Below are 20,947 nucleotides of genomic sequence, written 5' to 3'. Positions count from 1 at the left end.
AAAACTGGCTTTTGTTCCAAACTCAGAGGCGCTTGGGCTCTGTTTCACTATGGTTATGCAGTCTGCAACATACTAACCTCATTGTGTTTGGGGTCATCTATCGCAAAAACACGAAGGACAGTTCACTCAAAAATTTAAATTATGCCAACATTTACTCGCCCATGTTTCGTTTTTAAAACTAACCGTATGATATTCTTAGGAAAATAAAATATTTTTAGAAAATTACGAGAACCAAATGTGTGTTTTTGTAACCTATATATATATGTGTGTGTGTGTGTGTGTGTGTGTATGTAGTAGACAATTTTTTTACCTTACTATTTAGAGTTCTCCTAAATAGCATAAAATAGTACAAAATAGTTTTTTGCTAAGGTCATTTAAAAGCGATTCACAAAACTAAGAAAATATGTATATAGTATAGCCTATAGTATGAAAGAATATATGCTTCTCCTAAAAAAAAATAATAATAAAAAAAAGTTTTTATATAATATATATATATATATATATATATATATATATATATATATATATATATATAAATAATGTAAGTGCTTTAACTTTGTACTTTAACTATATTAAAGTAAAAAAAAAAACATTTTTAGTATGACATTTAATATACTACCTGTATTTAAAAATGTATTTAGTTACCCCTTATGTTACACCAGAGTGTACTATTGCCTGAAAGATTGTTTCAAGCGTGTTACAAGTGGTAACTAAATACAATTTTTAAAAACAATGGTAGTATGTTAAAAGTGCATTCATATTCACAGGCTCTCAAAAGTTGAGTACACTTAAATGATTATCTTAAAAAGTTTATCTTAAGAAGTACAAAATAATTTTTTTAGTATATTAAGTACAATATTATTGTGCAAAAATAGAGCACTTTAATTACATCATGGAAGTGTGCTTGTTTTTTACCTGGGATTTTTTTTTTCTAATTTTCAACTGAAAATTTGGAGTTGGAATAACCTCCAAACCCTAAAGGTGATACATTTTTAAAAGCTCAATATCATCAAATGTTTCATAAATGTTTATATTCCATGGCAGATTGCATCAGCCGTTTTAGGATAGTTGTGAGTTAGTCTTAGTCCTCGTCACTACTCCTAACATTTTACAGATTTAGAAGCTAGTTTTAGCGCTAAAACACTTACTATTAGATAAATACTATTAGAGCAAAAAACCAGGAGTCCTAAATTCAGAACTGGCTCGCCCAAAATGTTTACGATTTTGACCTAAATCAGCAAGTTAGAAGCTACTTTTAGATTAAGATGTTTTGTGAACATGGGCCCTGGAAAAAAGTCCTGTTTTTGAATAAACATGAAAAGGCAAAAATTGTGGGATTTTTGTTTTAATCACAAATCAATTTTCATTGTTTAAACCAAACTTTATATAAAGATAATTCTTTCTGTTATAAAAGATATTTTAAATATTTTTGATTATGTATCTATAACATTTTTTATTATGTATCTATAAACGGTGTCTAATTTTTATATGAATGTGTTTTTGGGTCAACATAGATTGAACGATGTGCAATAATAGGAGTAATAATTTGCAGGATTTTCATAATAATATCTAATATTTAATAGAAAAACTGATGTATTTTTTTCTGTTAATTTGTTGTGTCTCCCAAAAGTGTAATACACATGCTGTTGTCCTCTACAGTGGATATGAAATCGATGTCCTGTTTCATAACAGGTGTGTACAGATAACCCAAAACATTTTCCTGAGATGTTAATTTATTATAAACAATTTGAAAAATAGTCCAATTAATTCATTAATATTAATTAAAGTCTAATGTCTAACTGTTGTTATATTTCCATGTTTCACAAAAATAATAATAATAATAATAAAATGACTAAATCAAATTAATGTCAGCCATTTAAAGACCAAGGAGAGGGTGTGGTCAAGGTGAAACATCCAATCACTTGATGTCTCTGAAAAGCCCTGACGCTGTACAAGCCATCCACACTTAAAAACATCTCAAGGAAATCACATATAAAGTCCTCTATAGAGGACAAAACTCCATAGCTGCTACTAAGATAGCCCTTTAGTTAGGTATGGATGCCTGTACATACACGACTAATTACGTTTCTGTGATTTCATCTGATTTTCAATGCAAAGAATGCATTTAAAACGCTTCACGCCTGTGGCATAGCCTGAAACAAACCGCTTGAATATATAGTCCCTCGCTTGTTTTAGGGAGCTCGGTTTCTCACGTCTATCACGTCTGTTGTTTAGGTGTTACGCAAACGCATGTCACGATTCGCAATTAAGCTGTCATGGCACTCACTTTAGAAAAAAAAAAACACAGAGCTGAACTTCAAATCGCCGGTGACTGTGAATGTTTTGCTCATTTACTACGACGCTTCATTATTGATGGAGCGCGAGGACGAGAGAGGCTCTGAAGAGGTTTCGAAGAGCTTATGTAACGGTTCGTATCCTAATATCACCGCAAGGCCTTTAATTACGCGCAAGCACTTCTCGGCTTTTCACACCTCAGACTGTCCTCCCCCTAAACACACACGCACACACACACACACACACACACACACACACACACACACACACACACACACACACACACACACACACACACACACACAGAGTCCTATAAGGGCCGAGCCCAGCGAGCTGAAGACAGGCATTTGAGACGACCTCCACCCGCGGGACAGGCCTCCTCCTACCTCACCCTCGCCAAACTCCAGACAGAATGCCTCCCTACGAGAAATCCATGGAAATAACGCCTTTCAAGCAAAGGAAGTGCCTCGGTAGGTCATGACATTAAAACTCAACTCTTGCATTTTACATACGTTTTGTCTGGGAAAATAATAAATCCATTAAATAGAGGCTGATTAAAAAATTATTTTATGTTTTAAAAATGCATGCTCATTTTTCAAAGATACAGGTTTTATGTAGTATCTGATGTTACTATTTAGCCTCTTATGCAGGCTACTTCTTTTTAACTCATCTTTTATAATGGTTTCAGTTCTCAAAACAATGACGTGACAATGTGATAAAAAGTTGTGTCTGCACTGTTTTATGTAAAACAGCGTTCCATTTTTAGCAAGTGAATAATATTTGTTCCTCTAATGCAGCAACAAGAAAAGATGAAGTCTGCACAATTCGATCTAAGTTCCCCAACAAATTACCAGTAAGATACCTTTTTAATATTATAGGAGTATTATAAAAGTATAATTTAAAGTATAAATGCCTATAATTTTGTATTTTAGGTAATTGTGGAGCGATATCTCCGGGAGAAAAAGCTTCCTCTACTGGACAAAACCAAGTTTCTTGTGCCACATGAGCTGACATTAGGGCAGTTCCTCAGTTTGCTCAGGTAAGTACTCTCTCTCTCTCTCTCTCTCTGTATGTGTCAGATTTTGAAGCTCAAAATGAGTCATGGCCTGTTTTCTGGAGTCACTGTGAATGTGTGTTATATGAACATTGAATCAGGTCAGCGCTGCTGTGCCACGTTGCATTAATCTCTGTATGAAGCACTGCCTGAAGTTTCAGACTCTTTCAAGCAATTATTTTCACTAATACCATTTTCCCATCTTGCTCTTTCTCTTTCAGAGGTAAGATCGCGCTAGAGGCATCTCAAGCTCTGTACCTGCTGATCTCAGGAAAGAACATGTCCTGTTTGTCAGCCAGCATGGGAGAAGTTTACTCTCAGTTCAGAGACCCCGATGGCTTCCTCTACATAACCTATGCATCCCAGGACATGTTCGGATGAAAAGACCTTCACACTGAGCATGACACATTGATCACCTCACATACCTCCAGACTGATGCCTCTCTGAGATCACGTATTGCTGCTAAAAGAAGATTCTCACTGTACATCAAACCCAAAACCACACAGACTACCGGCTACACTTGGCCAAGAGGTCTCTTCTGATCTCGTTTCTTAATAGTTTAGGTTTTTTTGAGGCTAATGTTGAAGCGTAATCAGTAGATTTGAAAGAGGTTACATCTGAGACGTCTAACGAAGAACAGAAAAGGGATGCCACTGGCATTGCTCCTCAAGCTGCCCGGTCATGAGGCTCCAACACAAAAAAGGACGTCCTGTTCCTCATAGGACCGGGGAAGTCCTGTCACAATGAGACGGGGTTTGTTCGATGCTGGTTTCCTTTCCTTGTTCTTTCTGTGACTGTGCATCTGTCTCTAAAACAAACACAGAGGAAACTGACAAACAAAAAACTATTTAAGCATCTATTGGAATGAAAACGAGTGCAAACAACACAGTCATTATGTACTCAGCTTCAAATGCAGTTGGAAAATACTCAATAAATCAGTTTAGTTATTTTAACTGCATGTCTGGCTTTATTTGATTCGATCTGTTCTGTTTATGTGGTTTACTCTGTTCAGCAAGGGAACTAAGATTAACATGGTGACATACACCGCAGGGTAGGGACATAATTTGCTTATTTTCCATTTGGTTATTTCTAATGGGCATCTTAAAATAAACAATACGGCCAGTAAGGCATCGTTTACATGCTCATAAACATGCACAGAGCAGTGAAGTAATTCTCTGCTAGAAATCTGAGTCATTGCTTTTTAGTCTCACACCTCTTCTAAAGATGCATCACCCTTTTACACATGGCTGTTATTAACCAGCATCTCTAATAAAAGGGTTTAGGTTACTGTGTCAGTAAGCAGGAGGTGTTAAATGGGTCAGGTCTAACAAATGATATGGATATAAACAGGCTGTTAATTGCATGTTAGTGTCCCTCACAACATAACTGTAGACCTTCATACTTCATCCTTATCTAACCAGGCTGTTTTAATTCAAGATTAAGCACAAATCTCGGGTGGGTTGATGGGGGGTTCATTTTAAACCTTTCACATCTGCATTCTTACTGTTACTTAGGATGTTACTGGGAACTTTAGCACCTCCCTGCAAAGTGTGTTGTGAAAGCAGAATGCATTAACTAAGAAATGGCAATGAGAAAGTTCAAATAGAGGTAAACAGAGATCTTGATCGAAACAGAATGCATGCTGATAGTATAACATGATAACTGGAAGGCACATAACAGCGCAAGGAAAGCGTATATTAATAAGTCGTTTAGTATCTGTTCAAAAGTTTGTAAAACTAAATTGTCATGATTTTTTTCCAATGATGGCAAATCTGAGTATTCAGCAGCTATTACTCCAAAAATACACTTAATTGACAATCCAAGTATTTACCATCACTTTTGATCAAAAATAAAATAATTTCCTCAAAAAAAAAAAAAAAAATCTCTGTAAACTTTAGTACCCTGGGTATTAAGACTTGCATGGCTTGATATAACCTAAAGTATGTCCCTTACTGAAATACCTAGAGGAAAACCTAGGAATTATGATTTATGTTATTTAGAAAAAATCACATTGTTTTATATATTTTTTGGACTGTGGAGGGCGCCATTATTCTGATGAGGTAAAATGGTTGCACTCGGAAGAGCTGGACAACTCCAAAAATAAAATACAGAATATACAACTCGGAAAATAAAATACTGATATGATGACCACAGCAAATCAAAGAACTTACAGGACGCGATAGAAGCATAGGCGTAAAGCATTTTTTTCCGTACAAGAAGTCTAAATGCCCAAAGAAATCAATATCGATACCCAAAAGCGTGGGTATGTTTGATGGCATAGCATTTCTCGTCTTAGCCGTTTGTAAACTCTTTTGGTAGCAACGGTCTACTAAAAGATCCAAAGGCATCAGAGCTAAAGTGGAGAGGACAAAGAAACCCTTTTTCTTTTCAGCCAAAAGTGTTGCAAGAGGGTCCACATTACACCAAACTAAGATAGTAACTAAGCCAGCTGCATAAGCAAAAAAAAAAAAAAAAAAAAAACTGTGATAAATTCCTAATAGCTGGTAAAAAAAAAAAAAAAAAAAAAAAAAAAAACAAGACTCTGTACAGTAGAGTACCTTGACATGTCTAAACATAACTTGATAAGCAGAGAGAAATATGATGCTGTCATTGCATTGCTACCATTCCAAAGAAGCCTCCCATTTTCCACTCAAACTCAACATCTCTGTTTATGCAAGTACATAGTTTTCTGTCAGTGCTCATGAAAACAGATGACAGATAAATGTATGCATTTTTGACAGGTGTCAGTGTTGGATGAGTCAATGGGTTTGTTTCACTACACACTCCAATTTGGAAATGTTTCCGATTGCAGAAAACAAGCAGTCTTTGAAGCACAGCTTACAAATAAACTCTTTTATTGGTCATTGCAATTGCTGCATTCAAACGAAGGTGAGCATTTTAGATCACAACATCCCAAAGGAAAGTAAAGATACACTCCCAAATAACAGAATACATGTGGAGATATTGATATAGTTTACAGATATTAAAAAAACAGTATTTAAAAAAAATTGCTGTAAAAGAATAAGTTAAAGAAGAAAAACAGCAATCAAAATTTTGGAGTTACATACCGTATATTGAATATTTTCACATTTTTTGTATAAATTCAACGTTATTTTTGCTTGCTGCTTCACAACCTCAATCAAATGCCCATTAAACAGTACCATAGAACTTTGCGATCAATTTCAATTCCTTCTGTGCTCATAGTGGTTTCTCCATTTCAAAGTAATATTAAAATTAAGAAGAAAGAAAAAGTCTCTCTCTGGCAAATAAGTTCTTGGTTTGTCTTCTCAGTCCTTTCATTCTTAGCCAAGCATTTTCGATTAAGACAGAAATTGAGTTCCTGAAGACTGATTAGTCGAATGGTCAAAACAAGCTAGAAGATGGCTTGGGCACTTTGGAATGTAGCTGACAGCCACGGAGACCTCAAACCAACTCTTCAATTCTGCTCCTGCCGTTTGGAAGGAGGCACAAGGTGAGCAGGCAGTTTGGCCGGAAGCTCGTGCCCCTCAAGCTTCACCTTGATCAGGTGATTCGCAAGTGCAAACTCTTCGTCATCCAGATAGCCGTCTTTATCGACATCGGCCAGAGTCCAGATCTTTCCAAGTACTGTGTTTGGAAGCTTGGACTTCACCATCTCCTTCTTAGCCGTGGCACCAGATATCTTCCCGTTAATTGGCGAGAGCGTGTAGAATATTTCATCATAGGATGGCTTATCTCGGCCCACGATCCATTCCAGCTCATCGATGCCTTCACCTGCTCCTTCTCCATATCCGTGACCAAATGGCCCATTCATGGTTCCCTCAAATGCACCACCCTTCACTGTCTGGCTGGGCATGGCGGCCTCCTCCTTACGGACCAGCGTCATGAGCTTAGCGATGTCGTTACCTAACATGTCTTCCACCGACTCCAGCAATTTTGGTTTCATGGCGGGAAATTTGGTGAAGTCCTGAACAGCTAGCAACTCCTGCAAAAAACAAAAATATTGTGTAGTTTTTTTTTTTTTAATCAGTTAAAGAACATATCGTTATAAAACTTTAATTCATTAGATAAAAATTCATATCAACCTACCTGCATTTTCTTTAGATTAGGAAAGTCTCCTGGTGAAATGTTGTGCTCTTTCTGAATCTTTTCATATATGGCACCCAAGTTGTTAATGAGCTCTTTCTTCTTTGAGTCTTTGCCAAATACACTTGGCATCTCTTTCTTCAGAGAACTGATAATGTAAGCGTGTACCTAAAGGTAAAGAATAAAAATGGACTCTAATTAAATACAAATAGCATTTGTGCAGTTTAGCGTGTCAGAAATACACTTCTCACAAGTATTAAGTTATTTCACAAAGGGGAAAATAAGAAGTGAAACACACACATTGGGGTTTAAAGTTCATAAAAATATCCAGATGGATTTCATATAACAGATTGAACTTCAATCCTCATTATTAAGAGGCGGAAGAAATTAAATAACTTGCACTTTAAAACATAATTGAATTTTAAATAGGATCCTTCAGAAATCATTCTAGTATGTTTTTTTGGTGGGTTCTTAATTTTAAATAAATTATAAATGCCTTTTCTGTCCTTTTTGATCCGCTGAATGCATCCTTGCATTCATTTCCTTACATAAGATTTTGAATGCTAGAGTAAATTTGCAAAAACGTCATAGTTTCACCTTAGCGAGACGTGCTCTTTTGATCAGATCATTAAGTTTCCGCAGAGCTGCATTCCTGGGAAGACTTTGAATATCCCGGAAGAGGTCCTGCTCCTCTGCTTCAAACAGCTTCCTGTTATCTGCGATCAGAAGAGGCTGAGCCCAAAATGAGCCGATATACACTCGGACCACCTCAGGGGTGTTGATGATCTTTCCCAGTGACCACATGAGGGCACCATACACCCTCATCAGCTGCTGGGTGCTGATCTGGTCAGCTTTGTTCAGAACCACACGCATCTTGTCCTCGTGGTTTTTCAGGGCCTTTATCACCTCTGAGAACTCATCGGAAATGTCCAGCTTGTGGGCGTCGAAGAGCAAGATGATTCTGTCCACTCGTTCTGCAAACCACTCGAGAACTGCTGCAAAGTCATAGCCTGCAATTGAGAGAAGTTAGAAATAAGTGCATTAGATTGTGCCCTAAATCAAAGCTCTGGAAAGAGGAAGTCAGCAGGGCTGCATGCAACATGCTTTATTTTAGAAAAGGAGGTCAGGGATAATGGATTCGATTAGAGACGGCGTCATCTGATCTCAGTGAATTCAGAAAACTGTAAACAGCAACTATAAAGCTGTGTATTCAGAGAGAAAGAGATCTGCTGTCTGTGAAATCCCCGATGAAGAGGAATTGAAAGGAATCTGTCATCATTGTGCACCTATTTATTTCCAGTAGAGATCTTATGGGAGTACTGGCTAGCTAACCATAAGGTGATTCTTTAACCCACACAAATCATGATAGAAATTGTGGTTTTTGGATTAATGAGATCTACAAGCTGAAGGAAAACGTGAAAACAACAACTTGTAGTGTATTGTGGATGTGCATCAAAGGAACAATTAACCAAAATCAGCAATAAGACTGTTTAGAAACATAAAAAAATACACATGGGTTGTAAATTTTTTTTTATATATTTTATATTAACCTCAAATGTATATGAGGTTGATATAAAATATTGTATTTTAAAATACTTAAATCTATTCAATTATTACATTATAACAGTTATATTTAGTTATAACACTTAAAAGTAATAAATGTAACAGAAAAATACAAATTCTATTTTAACCTACAATGACTGTAATATAAACTTTTGTTTTTAAAATCAGCGTTTTTATGGGAAAACTACATACAGAAAGACAGAAAAGACATGGCAGGTTAACGTAAAATGTAACCTGTTACAAGGCTGTAAGAACTATAAAGAAAGAAAATATGCAATGGATATGAGGTTAGGAAAGAAAAATAAAATAATCCAGTACAAAATATTTCTTTAACAAAATATTGTTTTGCATTTTAAATTGTTATCCATTTTTAAAAACATTATAATTAAATAAAAACACAAAAATGAATACAAAATATACAAAATAATTAGTTTTTGAATGCTGGATAAAAATCTATGCACCCCATCTTTTTGAAAAGGCATGATAGTACTGACCCAGGAAATCATTTATAAAATTTAAATACATATATATATAAAAACTGCAGTGGACAGTGGTATGTGCTTCTGGGAAAACATTTTCTGAGCAAAATCTCACATGACCCTGTACCACACATAAGTTTTAGTTACACATTTTAAACTGTACGCCAGCTAATGGTCAGGATGGCCCTATTTCCAGCCATTTTCCGTAAACACACCTTCCCTCAGGGATAAACTCCAGTTGCAAGCGGCCCAATGACATCATAATGGCAACTCACAGGAACACATGGAGCACAAAGGCCGTTCGAGCTGCAGTCAGACAGAAACGCTCAAACGGGCTTTCATGCTTAATCCCACACAGACACAACTGCGGCACAGTCTGCTTCGTCTCTGCTGGGACTCGCGGTGAGGAAGCCTCGGGGTCTGACTGCTGTGCGTTCACGGCACCTTGATCTCAGTATCTGGTTACTGGCTCAACGGGCCCCAGAAGGGACAAGAGAGTCACGTGACTCCTTGAGACATATCCTGTAACAATGACACATTTCTGTTTCTTAACAGCTGCCTCTTTGTGATGTTGCTATCTCCATCTAGAAGTGCAGTGAGTTGACATACAAGGCCAACTCAGCATTTCCTTCGGATTCTTCCTGTTCACAGATGAATGAGAATGGAGTTTAAGCACACTATCAGGTTGTGACCGTAGTAAATATCGGACAGCTCATCACAAGTACGAGCACAAGCTACCAGTCATACGATGACGCAACCCCACCCACAAAATCTTTTCAGTGGTATTAAAGTGGGAACTGGGAACAATGCGGTCAGGATTATTTTGACAAAGTAGGTTTTTTCCCTACCAACATTAACATTAGGGCAGAGCTTGCTTTTAGATTGGGGATTTATGCACAAAGAACAAACTTGCCTGAGCAGCTCTGGCATCCTGTTTGCGTTACATCTTCATTTAATAACGTAGCATAAATGACTATTATTAGTAGAGAAAAAGGTATTTAGATATTTCCCGCATTACAGAAAATCCACTTAAGATTTTAAACAAAATAGTGAGCAGGAAAGGAAGGCAGACTTGTTTTACTTGCTTTTCATAGAAGAAGAAACAAACTTAAATCTGCATAAGTTCACAACGAAAAGCCAGACTCCAACGATTTTTAGAAAGAAGTTATACTACGCTAAAACGCACGGGCTAATAGTTACAAACATGCTATAGGCACGACACGAAATAAACTAAAGGAGAGTGCATTTAATATGTAAAGTATGTGAAAGAAAAAGGAAGAGTGCTAAAATATATCAGTTGATTAAAGGCAAAGTACTCCTTTAAGAAAGAAAAGATCAATCAAAAAAATATAAGGCTAAAAAGAAAGTAAATCTCAAAACTATAGATGCAAAACTGAACAAAACCGAAATCAAATCAAAGCAAAAATAATAACATAAAATACAAATATGATCAATTATAAATAGTATAATTAAATAATTATACAATTGAATGTATTTTACATATTCAAATTAATTGTTTTAAGTAACATTTCTAAGTGATGCAATTGTAATATTAGTTTTGTTGTTAATTTATTATTATGTAAAAATCTAAATAAGCCAGAAAGCGCCCAGGGCTGCTGACCTCTGCTGATCCTTTGTTTTTCCCCTGACAGGATGCCTGGTGTATCGATGATACTGATGCTCTCCAAGACAGGGTTGTTTAACTGAGCGCACATAAACCTGCAAGGGGAAAGAGAGAACGTCATGTAGAGACCGGAACAGGTTGGGTGACATTCGAGGCCAAAATACAACACCACTCTTTTACACCTCCTCTGTCTCTTATATTAAAATACACAACAGTAATACAAAGTAAAAAAGTTCGACAAGCATATTTTAGTGACGTACTAATATTAAATGACATTTGTAGAATAACTGCTCAATGCTGAAATCTGAAGTTGAAGTCAGTCTCATGTTGTAGCACCATGAAATGAACTTTGCTTATACAAAGATGTGGATTTGTTTATAGTGATTAACGGTCTTTCTCCCCGTCAGCCTGAAGCACTCTACACAAGCGCCTGCTAATACACGAATCTCTGTCACAAGACTGAAGATCACAGCTGGAACTTTCTTAAAGCAGCACAGATCCGCTGGAGCGAAGCCGTTTCCCAGAGACATTAAAAACACCATTTACTTAAAATAATTCCAATAGAAATCTCTCTCCAGTGGTTGCGTAATTTTTTTAAGCTCATTTAAGGGCAAGACTTTAACATAGGCGACTGACAAAAACCCAAGGAGGCTTTATGATTATATTTCGTTGAACATTGTATTGTTTGACAATGCTTTTCTGTGTCATCTAATAACAAACTCATAGAAATGTGGATGAGGGACAGAGAACACCGAGCGTGCGACACTGAAACAGCTCACCCACCCTTTTCCACCGGGACAAAAGTTCCTGGAAGAAGCTAACTGCAGAGTAAGGTTTCACAAAGTATTGAACAATTGGTTCACGAAGTATTCGTGAACCAAGGACAAAATGTGCTGAACAGTCTGCGCCACTCAGACAAATGCCCCGGTTATGCAAAAGAGAGGAATTTCTCACATGCACGCGTTTCACGTTTTAAAATATTCCGAGGTCTGAAAACTGGAGCCAGCTCACGCTGCTTTTATAAATCCGTAATTTCACAATGACCGCAAATCACGTGACCGACAGTAAGAGCGGAAAAAAGGGAAGGTCTTCCGAATGAAACAGCGTGTTTTTTTTTTACAGTTCTCTGTTTGGGACCAAATATTTAATTCTGCTGCATCAGCCTTGAACTTTTTTTAAACAAGCATATGGCAGAGCGCTGGTAATCCCAGCACGCCTCAATCCGCTTGAGTAGACTCAACATCTGACACCACCCAGAAATCTGTTACAGGGGGAAGTTGTTCAGACTGGCATCGCATAACGTCACACGTGTGTTGAACCTGGGCTAAACGTCCCGGCTAGGTGTCGCCCCGTCGACTCTAACTGTGATAGCAGGCAAGTGACTTAAGACCAACAGCTCAAGACAAACTCAAGCTGAAGAACATGGCCTGTGTGACAGCATTTACCATGACTCAGATCCAACACACATGGAAACTGTGACACACAACTTTCTAGAAACTAAATAATGAGTTGCTATGAGGTCATAATTAAAAACAAATGGATCCTTTTGTCTAAGTTACTAAAAAAAATACATTAAAAGGCGATTCATATCAAAAGGATTTACACCAATGTACGATGCACTGTGTATTATTACATATTTATTTTTAAAAAGGGAAGCAATTACGTTTTAGAATAATCTATGTTATTATTGTTGCTTTATTCGCAACCATTCTGTTTACAAAAGTAAGTGCATTGTGACAATAAAACAGAGAGGACCATTTAGACCCTCGTGCCAGTTTTAAGGTAAATTAAAACAACATATATAATACAGTATTGTAAATTAATTATATGTTTCTGGAAATGTAAAAGAGCAATTTAAATGCAAAATGTAATTGAAAGGGGATGTTTTGTTTAAATAGAGCAGCACTAAGAAATTAATTATATTTGTAATAAATATAAATTTATATTTAATGCTTACACTATTTGACTTTTCAGAGTCAAGACACCAGTAGAAAATGCTTTTGTTTTTCTGATCAACATACAAAAATGTCAAAAACGCGTTTTAAAGTAAATCACCCCAATGCATCATTGGTTCACGTGTCAAAGATTTGCCAGAGAGAAGTGAAAATACCTTCACTCGAAGTCACCGAGGGGACAATTTCCTGATTCACAAACACAAGGCGAGCCTTAATCTAACCCGCACCACACCTGACTCTACATACACTCACAATCGAGCTTTTACGCGTTACACGATCAATTGGTGCGTTACCTATTGAGGAAAGCGTTTCCGAAGGCGTTGAGTTTTCGGAAAGGCTTTTTTGGGTCCACGACCAGCGCGTTGCCAGGTATCACGCCTTCCTGCTCGCCGTGCATAACCGCTATGAAGGAGTCCGTCGTCGGCTCGGGGCCTATCCTCATCCCCGGGAAATCCTGCTCCATCAGGTGCCTAATGAAGGTGGTCTTCCCGGTCGAGTACTGTCCCACCAGCAGCACCATGGGCTTGTTGTCGAAGTCAGCATCTTCCAGAGCCGGCGAGTGGAAGTCGTGGAAATGATAGCTGTCCTCCAAAGGGAAGAGTTTGGTGCGGTAGAGGCGCTTCAGTCCCTCCGACACGTTTTGGAAAAGTTCCGGGTCTTTCTTTCCTTCTCGTTTGGACCAGCTGAACATGATGGTCGTTATACGTCGATGCTAACCCGACAGGAAACGACTTCTGCTGTCAAATGTTGGCCGCAGACGCAGGCACCGCTCTGTCTAAAGTTTGCGTGTCCCACCCCTGTACAGTCACCTCCACGCAGCCTGCCCTAAGACTTGATGCGGCACTTCCCTCTCCGACAGATCCTGAACTGTAACGCAACGGGGACGGCGGAGATTGTCGCAACACTCTGCTATGAACCCGCGTTGTTTAAAGTTGCAGTAAATCTTATCTAATCGGATCTCAACTTTCTACTTGCATCTAAACCGACTGCGGTTTGCATGCGGAAACTCGCGTACTTCATAATAAAAGCCTAGGTTTTGCGCCCACAAACACACAGCAATTTATTTATTCGGATTACAGAAAGTGCTCATGTGAGAGAGGTAGCATTGGAGCAGGCATAATAAATACGTGCTTGAAGTAAAATCGACAGATACTGAACATAAAACAAAGCGCTACGTGGCTCTTTACGATATTATTTCTGAATGTAGTTCATACGCATGTTTTCTACGTTTCTAGTTTTTTTAATACTATTCTGTAAAACATGACAAAGCAAATACATTTGAAATAAAACGTACAGCTAACAGCGTACAACCTATTTTTTTATTTTCTAGAAGATATATATTAAACATAAGATAAATATACATTTATAATATAATTTTAATGTATTTTTAGAGTAACCGATATACCATTTGATTAAATTAAAAACTTAAATTAAGATTTGATTAAAAACTGTTACATTTTAGCATTTTACCATTTATATATATATATATATATATATATATATATATATATATATATATATACACACATACACATATATATATATATACATATATATATATATATATATATATATATATATATATATATATATATATATATATATATATATATATATATATATATATATATATATACACACATATATATATATATACACATATATATATATACATATATACATATATATATATATATATATATATATATATATATATATATATATATATATATATATATATATATATATACATATATACATATATATATATATATATATATATATATATATATATATATATATATATATATATATATATATATATATATATATATATATATATATATATATATATATATATATATATATATATACATATATATATATATATATATATATACATACATACATATATATATATATATATATATATATATATATATATATATATATATATATATATATATATATATATATATATATATATATATAGACATATAAAATAAAGTGTAAAAAGCTAAACGTGTAGGGCAGATTGTATTTTAATATGAATTGACACAGAACATTAGTCAAGAGTGTACCCTAGTGGACAGCAGTATTAGTGCATGATAAACAGACATTTGACAACAGACACAGATGCAATGGAGTCGTTGCTTTACCTTAATTAAACGAAAGATTTGCTGCGACAGCACTCACATTAAACATTTCATTTGTTTATTGTTAGTTAAATAAAACGTGAACTATTTCTAATTGCACAAATGTTTCATTAAAAGCATGTTTTGTATAGTTAGTGATGATGAGGCCTCATTTTAAATGTATACAGATGCATTATACACAGCGCACAGTTCCGCGTGCGGGAGAGGCACCCATGGGCGCAGCACTTCCGGCTTCCGTCACGTGTGACTCTCTGCAGGTAACAGCTCCTCCACTGGCACTGCAATACATTTCCACATGGAGTGGCTGTTACACGCAGCGAGCACTAGGAACAGCTCTCAACACTTCCTATCCTTGTCCAACGTCCAACTATTTTATTCTGTTAAAGATAAGAGAACCGCGGTTAGAAAATAAAAAAAGACATTACCAAGAAAACACCCTGCTCATCTACGAATAGACCTAGTCACGAGATTTGAAGGACAGAGAAAACATGCAGTATATGAAAACACTGAATGTGATCTTAGTATTGTTATTCGTATAAACTGTTCACCCTTTCATTTGCTGACCTCTTTGTTATAAAAAGTTAAGGACTTTGGCGTATTGAACTTTACCCACTTTACACCTTGACTAGTGAACGTTATAAAGTCGGATCTTCCCTGCGCACATTTTGTACTTTGCTTAATACAATAAACATTAAAACGTATTATTGGTTGACTAGCTTACTATTATTCTGAAGTATCTAGAGAGTCATTCGTTACAAATCCTTCCCAAAAAATTAAAGCGTACATGCATATACTATGCAAACTTTATGTAAAGTTGCATAAACGCTAAATAAAGCAGCCTACCAGAGATAATAATTAATAACTCACCCGTGTTCTTTGTATCAAAACGCGAGAAACTCGGGTTGAAGGAACATGATGATCTATTAAAGAGAAGAGAGAGAGAGAGAGAGAGAGAGAGAGAGAAAGAGCAAAGAGTAGCACGCGTAAGCTCTTGCCATTCAAATGAAGAATGCACCAGAGTAAGAATGTTGCCAGATTAATTATTATACATTTACCCAATAAGTAACAAGCTACGAAGCCCGTCCCATATTGCAGTGTTTGCACATCCACCTAACATCATGTCTTCATCTTAAAAACTTAAAACGGACTTCTGGCACTGGACACTTCTGATTTATTGGTTTATTTAATTTTTCATGCATTGTCCTTAAAATGAAACCCGTTGCATAAAGTTCTGCAATTGCATGACATGCCATGTGTAAAAGACATGATTAATTGCAAATATGTAAATATAGCGGATTCGTGTCGATTGGGACATTTTGCCTCAGCCATTTCAAAAGCACGGTTATAAACAACTACGACACATGTAGTATTTGCTGTTGTTTACGTTTCATCATATCTTTACTGTGTGCTTTCGCCGTTTTATAGTAGCTCTGCGTGTGTGTGGACCGCGCGGCACAGCTCCGGTCGCTCAGGAGCGGAGAAAGCGAATTGGTCCTCGCGGCATTCCGTAGACGTGTGTGGAGGCAACCCAGTGCTGACAACAAATGTAAGTAGCTGTAGAACGACGTGCAGGGCTAATTAAGGATGAAATTAAGCTAAAAGATCGTTTCTGATATGAAAAAGCGCTATTACTTTATATGGACGATTCTTAAACGCTCTCTAGAAGATGCTAGTTAGGCAAAAGAATAATTAGCTGTTGCTGGAGGCTGTTCAGTGTTAGCCTGCCAGCTAAGTGAATTTGATCAGGTATCCATCAGTATAAATTTAGGCTGCTGCCATACTTATTTTAATTATTTTATCAGTCGGATTTGATTATGTAGTGATGATACGATCATGTCAGCCAGAACAGTAGAGCTAGTTAATCTTACTGTTTCGAGTGAAGTGCTATTAGAGTATCTACACAAATGTATGACTTTTTTTGTGTGCTGGATGTAAAAAAAACTGTCTCAGAAATGTCTTAAACTCTTTAACTCCGAGTAAGCTTTCTGTTTCGCGTTTACTTTCTGTTTATGTGCGATCTTGATGCAACTATTGTTACAATGCTATAATAAACTCATTTTTTTAGCACAATGGCTGAGTGCACTACGTTAGACAGTCTGCTGGAAATGGGCTTTGACAGAAACAGAGCGTAAGTGATGGTTTTTCTACATTGACGCTCATGTTTAGACACTGATCCAGTACTTTCACTCACCCAGTGTTTGCTTTGTAGGGAGAAGGCAGTAGCACATACTGGAAACCAGGGCATTGAGAGAGCAATGGACTGGTGAGTCATCATTATTTTTATATATATATATATATATATAAATTGCAACTCATTCTGATAACTGATGACTATTATGCATTTTTATTGTATGGAAAAGAGTAATAATTGTGGCAATCGAATATATAATATTAATTTTCAATCAAATAAAAATGTACAGGTTAATGGAGCATGAGAATGATCCAGATATAGATGAGCCTTATGTCCCGCCTGCTGGAAATACTCTTGGCACCACAGAAGAACAGACCCAGTCTCCTACAGACACTTCAGAATGTATGTTCTTCTAATGCTCCTTGCTCTCGATTTCACGGAAACACTGCTATTATTTCATCCCCCAAAACAAAATGTCACTTTCTCTTTCATTTGCATCTGTAACCAAAACAAAAAACAGCCATTGAAGATGCTGAGCAAATGGATGATTCCAAACAACCTATGACAGAAGAAGAAAGGATGGAACAAGTAAAACGGTTTGTGCTTCGTAGAGCTGACCTTAAAATGTATTAAAATGTATTAAGCACACATTTAAAAGCTGATGAAAATATCGCTTTCCCCCCACAGACTGGAGGAGTTGATGAAGATGAGACAGGAGGAGAGGAGAGAGAGAGAGCGAAAGGAGGAAATAGAAAGAGAAAAGCAGAGGAGGAAACAGGGCCAAGAGCTGCTGCAGGTTAAACAGAAGCTCCAAGATGATGAAATGAAGAAGCTAGCGGACCAGCGCAGGAGAGAGAAGATGGAGGACAAGCTGGCCAAGTAAGATGAACACGGATACAGTTCCCTCACTTGAAATCAGTGGTTCTTATTTGTTTTAATTTCAAGCTATTTAGAGCTTGCCGTAACTATAAAAATGCCAATGCAGTTAGAAGATTTTAATACATTTTCCTTACTTTTCCATGTCTAGAAGTTAGACTTTTAGAAATTAAAAAGTTATGATTTTTATAAATAATTGGTTCTTTATAGAAGAACATGAAAACAAGAAATCTTGACATTTTTCTTATTCAAATGCTCCTTTTAGGTCATCCTTGTTGAGAACCACTAGTGATATCTTATGATCTTTTCTTAGGCAGCGAGTTAAAGAGAAGATTGCACGAGACAGAGAGGAGAGGGCACGAAAGGTATTAATTTATGCTTTCATTTTGCCCACTTCACATTACTACTATTAACTTGTGTGCCTACTAGTATATCAAGTATATAAATAATAAATAACAAAAACCTCTGCAGTTTGGAGGTGGTTCATCAAGCACAGGTTTGTCATCTCCCCCGTCTGAAGCCCCTCTGCTGTCTCCACCTGATAACCAAGGAGCTCCTCCTGCTAAGAAAGACTACGATGACTGTCGGATACAGGTACTGCCACAAAATTAAGATACATTTCACTCATAACACATTACTCAGTGCCCATGTAGTCCTGAGAATCCAGGCAGATGCTAAATAGAAAAGATTTAAATTGTCAAACCTCGGATCCAGGAGGAACAATGTGGCTTTCGTCCTGGTCGTGGAACACTGGATCAGCTCTATACCCTCCGGAGGGTACTGGAGGGTTCATGGACTGGGCTCCACCAGTCCATATGTGCTTTGTGGATTTGGAGAAGGCATTCGACCGTGTCCCTCACGGTGTCCTGTGGGGGGTGCTCTGGGAGTACGGGGTCCAGGGCCGTTTGCTAGGGGCTATCTGGTCCCTTTATGATTGGAGCAGGAGCTTGGTTCACATTGCCGGCAGTAAGTCAGACTTGTTCCTGGTGAATGTTGGACTCTGGCAGGGCTGCCCTTTGTCAGCAGTCCTGTTCAATATTTCTATGGACACCATTTCTAGACGGGGGTCCAGTTTGGTGACCACAGGATCTTGTCTCTGCTTTTTGCTGTTGATGTTGTCCTGTTGACTGCATCTAGCCAGGACCTACAGCTTGCACTGGGGCAGTTTGCAGCCAAGTGTGAAGCGGGATGAGAATCACCACCTCCCAGTCGGACAAGGGTGGCTTGTCCCCTTCAGGTTGATTGGGAATTCCTGCCTAAGGTGGAGGAGTTTAAATATCTTGGGGTCTTGTTCACGAGCGAGGGGAGGATGGAACAAGAGATCGCCAGACGGATCGGTGCAGCTTCTGCAGTAATGCGGTCGATGTACCCATCTGTCGTGGGGACAAAGGAGCTGAGCTGCAAGGCAAAGCTCTCGATTTACCAGTCAATCTGCATTCATACTCTCACCTATGGTCATACAGGGGGCCGAAATGAGTTTCCTCCGTAGGGTGGCTGGGCGCTCCCTTAGAGATAGGGTGAGGAGCTCGGAGTAGACCCGCTGCTCCTCCACATTGAGAGATGTGAGGTGGCTCAGGCATCTGTTTCAGATGCCTCCCTTATGTCCCACCGGAAGGAGGCCCCGGGAAAGACCTAGTACACTCTGGAGGAAGTATGTCTCTCAGCTGTCCTGGGAAGGCCTTGGTCTTCCGCCGGAAGAGATGGAGGAAATGTCTGGAGAGAGGGAAGTCTGGGCATCCCTATTTATACTTCTGCCCCGCGACCCGGCCCCGGATAAGCGGAAGATGGATGAATGGATGGACATTTTAAAATGTTTTTAATTTCACAATTAATTTAAAGTTAAACTCATCTCTTACCCTTTGTTTGTAAGGTGCGTCTTCTAGATGGATCCACCTTGAGCACTGTCTTCAAGGCTCAGGAACCTCTGGCTGCTGTTAGAGTCTATATTCAGATGAACGGGGAAAACGGACAGGATTTCAACCTCATCACCCCGTATCCCAGACGTGTGTACACAGATCTAGACATGGAAAAACCCCTTAGTGAGCTGGGTAAGAATTTATATAAGGGTTATGTAGGTGTTGACTGGCGATACAGTGCTAAAATGATCACAGTCCTTTGTCTCTCAGGAATTAACGATAGCTGTTTTATTTTCAGAATTTGAGCATAACATCCAGCATTTATGAATCTTTTGTTTTACTTGACAGGTTTGGTGCCTTCTGCCGTCCTTGTGGTTACCAAGAAATGAAGTATAATAATTATAGCAACAAGCTGTTCTTCCAGACGTCAGTGCAAGATCAAATGGATTCTCTAATGGAGACTGAATCAGTGGACTGCTACTGCAATGATTTCACTTAAAATGCCAAACATGCAATGAATTGATCAATAATTTCATTAAACATAAACCTGTTGATACTGCTTAATGAAGGGTCAGGTGAGTTTTTACAATGATAACTTTGAGAAAGAGGTGTTGGCTGTTCTGTTTTGCCACATGAAAACAAGACATTTTCACCAATAAAATTTTACTCATCTTACTCATTTTAGTTTTATGACTTGAATGTAATATTGGAATTTTAAAGTAAAGGCAAAAGCTTTAAACAAGCACAAGATTCTGAACATTGCATATACAGTGCGCATATTCAGCTATACCAAATAGTTTTAAAATGGGTTTAAAAAACTTTTAAAATGACAGTGATTATAATACCTTGTATCAGAATTGCACAATCATTGCAAATTACCTTTACTTTGTGAA

At 37.4% G+C, this 20,947-nt stretch overlaps 3 protein-coding genes and 1 long non-coding RNA gene across 5 annotated transcripts; 2 read left to right on the top strand and 2 right to left on the bottom strand.

Moving 5' to 3' along the window:
• The first annotated feature begins 2,040 nt into the window (after positions 1-2,040).
• On the top strand, positions 2,041-4,302 carry map1lc3cl (microtubule-associated protein 1 light chain 3 gamma, like). 2 transcript variants are annotated; one of them, XM_043256978.1, is made up of 5 exons: positions 2,041-2,428; positions 2,602-2,765; positions 3,093-3,148; positions 3,228-3,334; positions 3,571-4,302. In XM_043256978.1, the coding sequence occupies exons 2-5, from the start codon at positions 2,708-2,710 to the stop codon at positions 3,728-3,730; spliced, it is 381 nt and encodes a 126-aa protein (XP_043112913.1). In that variant the 5' UTR covers positions 2,041-2,428; positions 2,602-2,707; the 3' UTR covers positions 3,731-4,302. The 2 variants fall into 2 exon arrangements, with proteins under 2 accessions (XP_043112913.1, XP_043112914.1); XM_043256979.1 differs by lacking the exon at positions 2,041-2,428 and having other exon boundaries at positions 2,562-2,765.
• Positions 4,303-6,187: 1,885 nt separating this feature from the next.
• ehd1a (EH-domain containing 1a) lies at positions 6,188-14,072 on the bottom strand. The gene is made up of 5 exons (XM_043257446.1): positions 13,329-14,072; positions 11,078-11,175; positions 8,012-8,424; positions 7,418-7,582; positions 6,188-7,313 (listed from the first exon to the last, which is right to left on the bottom strand). The coding sequence occupies exons 1-5, from the start codon at positions 13,724-13,726 to the stop codon at positions 6,786-6,788; spliced, it is 1,602 nt and encodes a 533-aa protein (XP_043113381.1). The 5' UTR covers positions 13,727-14,072; the 3' UTR covers positions 6,188-6,785.
• A 987-nt stretch (positions 14,073-15,059) lies between these two features.
• On the bottom strand, positions 15,060-16,145 carry LOC122358108. Its single transcript, XR_006252577.1, has 2 exons — positions 16,059-16,145; positions 15,060-15,568 (listed from the first exon to the last, which is right to left on the bottom strand). It is a non-coding gene; the product is annotated as an uncharacterized LOC122358108 (long non-coding RNA).
• A 204-nt stretch (positions 16,146-16,349) lies between these two features.
• On the top strand, positions 16,350-20,729 carry ubxn1 (UBX domain protein 1). Its single transcript, XM_043256818.1, has 10 exons — positions 16,350-16,737; positions 17,257-17,319; positions 17,401-17,454; positions 17,612-17,724; positions 17,843-17,918; positions 18,010-18,201; positions 18,512-18,563; positions 18,670-18,792; positions 20,069-20,246; positions 20,403-20,729. Exons 2-10 carry the CDS (start codon positions 17,261-17,263, stop codon positions 20,441-20,443), a joined length of 888 nt encoding a protein of 295 aa, XP_043112753.1. The 5' UTR covers positions 16,350-16,737; positions 17,257-17,260; the 3' UTR covers positions 20,444-20,729.
• The last annotated feature ends 218 nt before the right edge of the window (positions 20,730-20,947 follow it).

This window comes from Puntigrus tetrazona, chromosome 14 (genome assembly GCF_018831695.1).
Source record: "Puntigrus tetrazona isolate hp1 chromosome 14, ASM1883169v1, whole genome shotgun sequence".
Taxonomy (NCBI): Eukaryota; Metazoa; Chordata; class Actinopteri; order Cypriniformes; family Cyprinidae; genus Puntigrus; species Puntigrus tetrazona.
Note: the sequence above shows the minus strand (reverse complement) of the source record. Positions and strands in the feature narration are given on the sequence as shown.

What these genes read in the sequence shown, in the direction of transcription:
- ubxn1 (XM_043256818.1), top strand. Translation starts at nt 17,261, where the DNA reads ATGGCTGAGTGCACTACGTTAGACAGTCTGCTGGAAATGGGCTTTGAC. An exon ending in ATTGAGAGAGCAATGGACTG is followed by an intron (nt 17,455 to 17,611) that starts GTGAGTCATCAT and finishes AAAAATGTACAG; the next exon opens with GTTAATGGAGCATGAGAATG. An exon ending in GAGAGGAGAGGGCACGAAAG is followed by an intron (nt 18,564 to 18,669) that starts GTATTAATTTAT and finishes AAACCTCTGCAG; the next exon opens with TTTGGAGGTGGTTCATCAAG.
- map1lc3cl (XM_043256978.1), top strand. Translation starts at nt 2,708, where the DNA reads ATGCCTCCCTACGAGAAATCCATGGAAATAACGCCTTTCAAGCAAAGG. An exon ending in CAAGCAAAGGAAGTGCCTCG is followed by an intron (nt 2,766 to 3,092) that starts GTAGGTCATGAC and finishes CCTCTAATGCAG; the next exon opens with CAACAAGAAAAGATGAAGTC. An exon ending in CAGTTCCTCAGTTTGCTCAG is followed by an intron (nt 3,335 to 3,570) that starts GTAAGTACTCTC and finishes TTTCTCTTTCAG; the next exon opens with AGGTAAGATCGCGCTAGAGG.
- ehd1a (XM_043257446.1), bottom strand. Translation starts at nt 13,726, where the DNA reads ATGTTCAGCTGGTCCAAACGAGAAGGAAAGAAAGACCCGGAACTTTTC. An exon ending in AAAACAAAGGATCAGCAGAG is followed by an intron (nt 8,425 to 11,077) that starts GTCAGCAGCCCT and finishes TCTCAATTGCAG; the next exon opens with GCTATGACTTTGCAGCAGTT. An exon ending in CTAATCTAAAGAAAATGCAG is followed by an intron (nt 7,314 to 7,417) that starts GTAGGTTGATAT and finishes TGTTTTTTGCAG; the next exon opens with GAGTTGCTAGCTGTTCAGGA.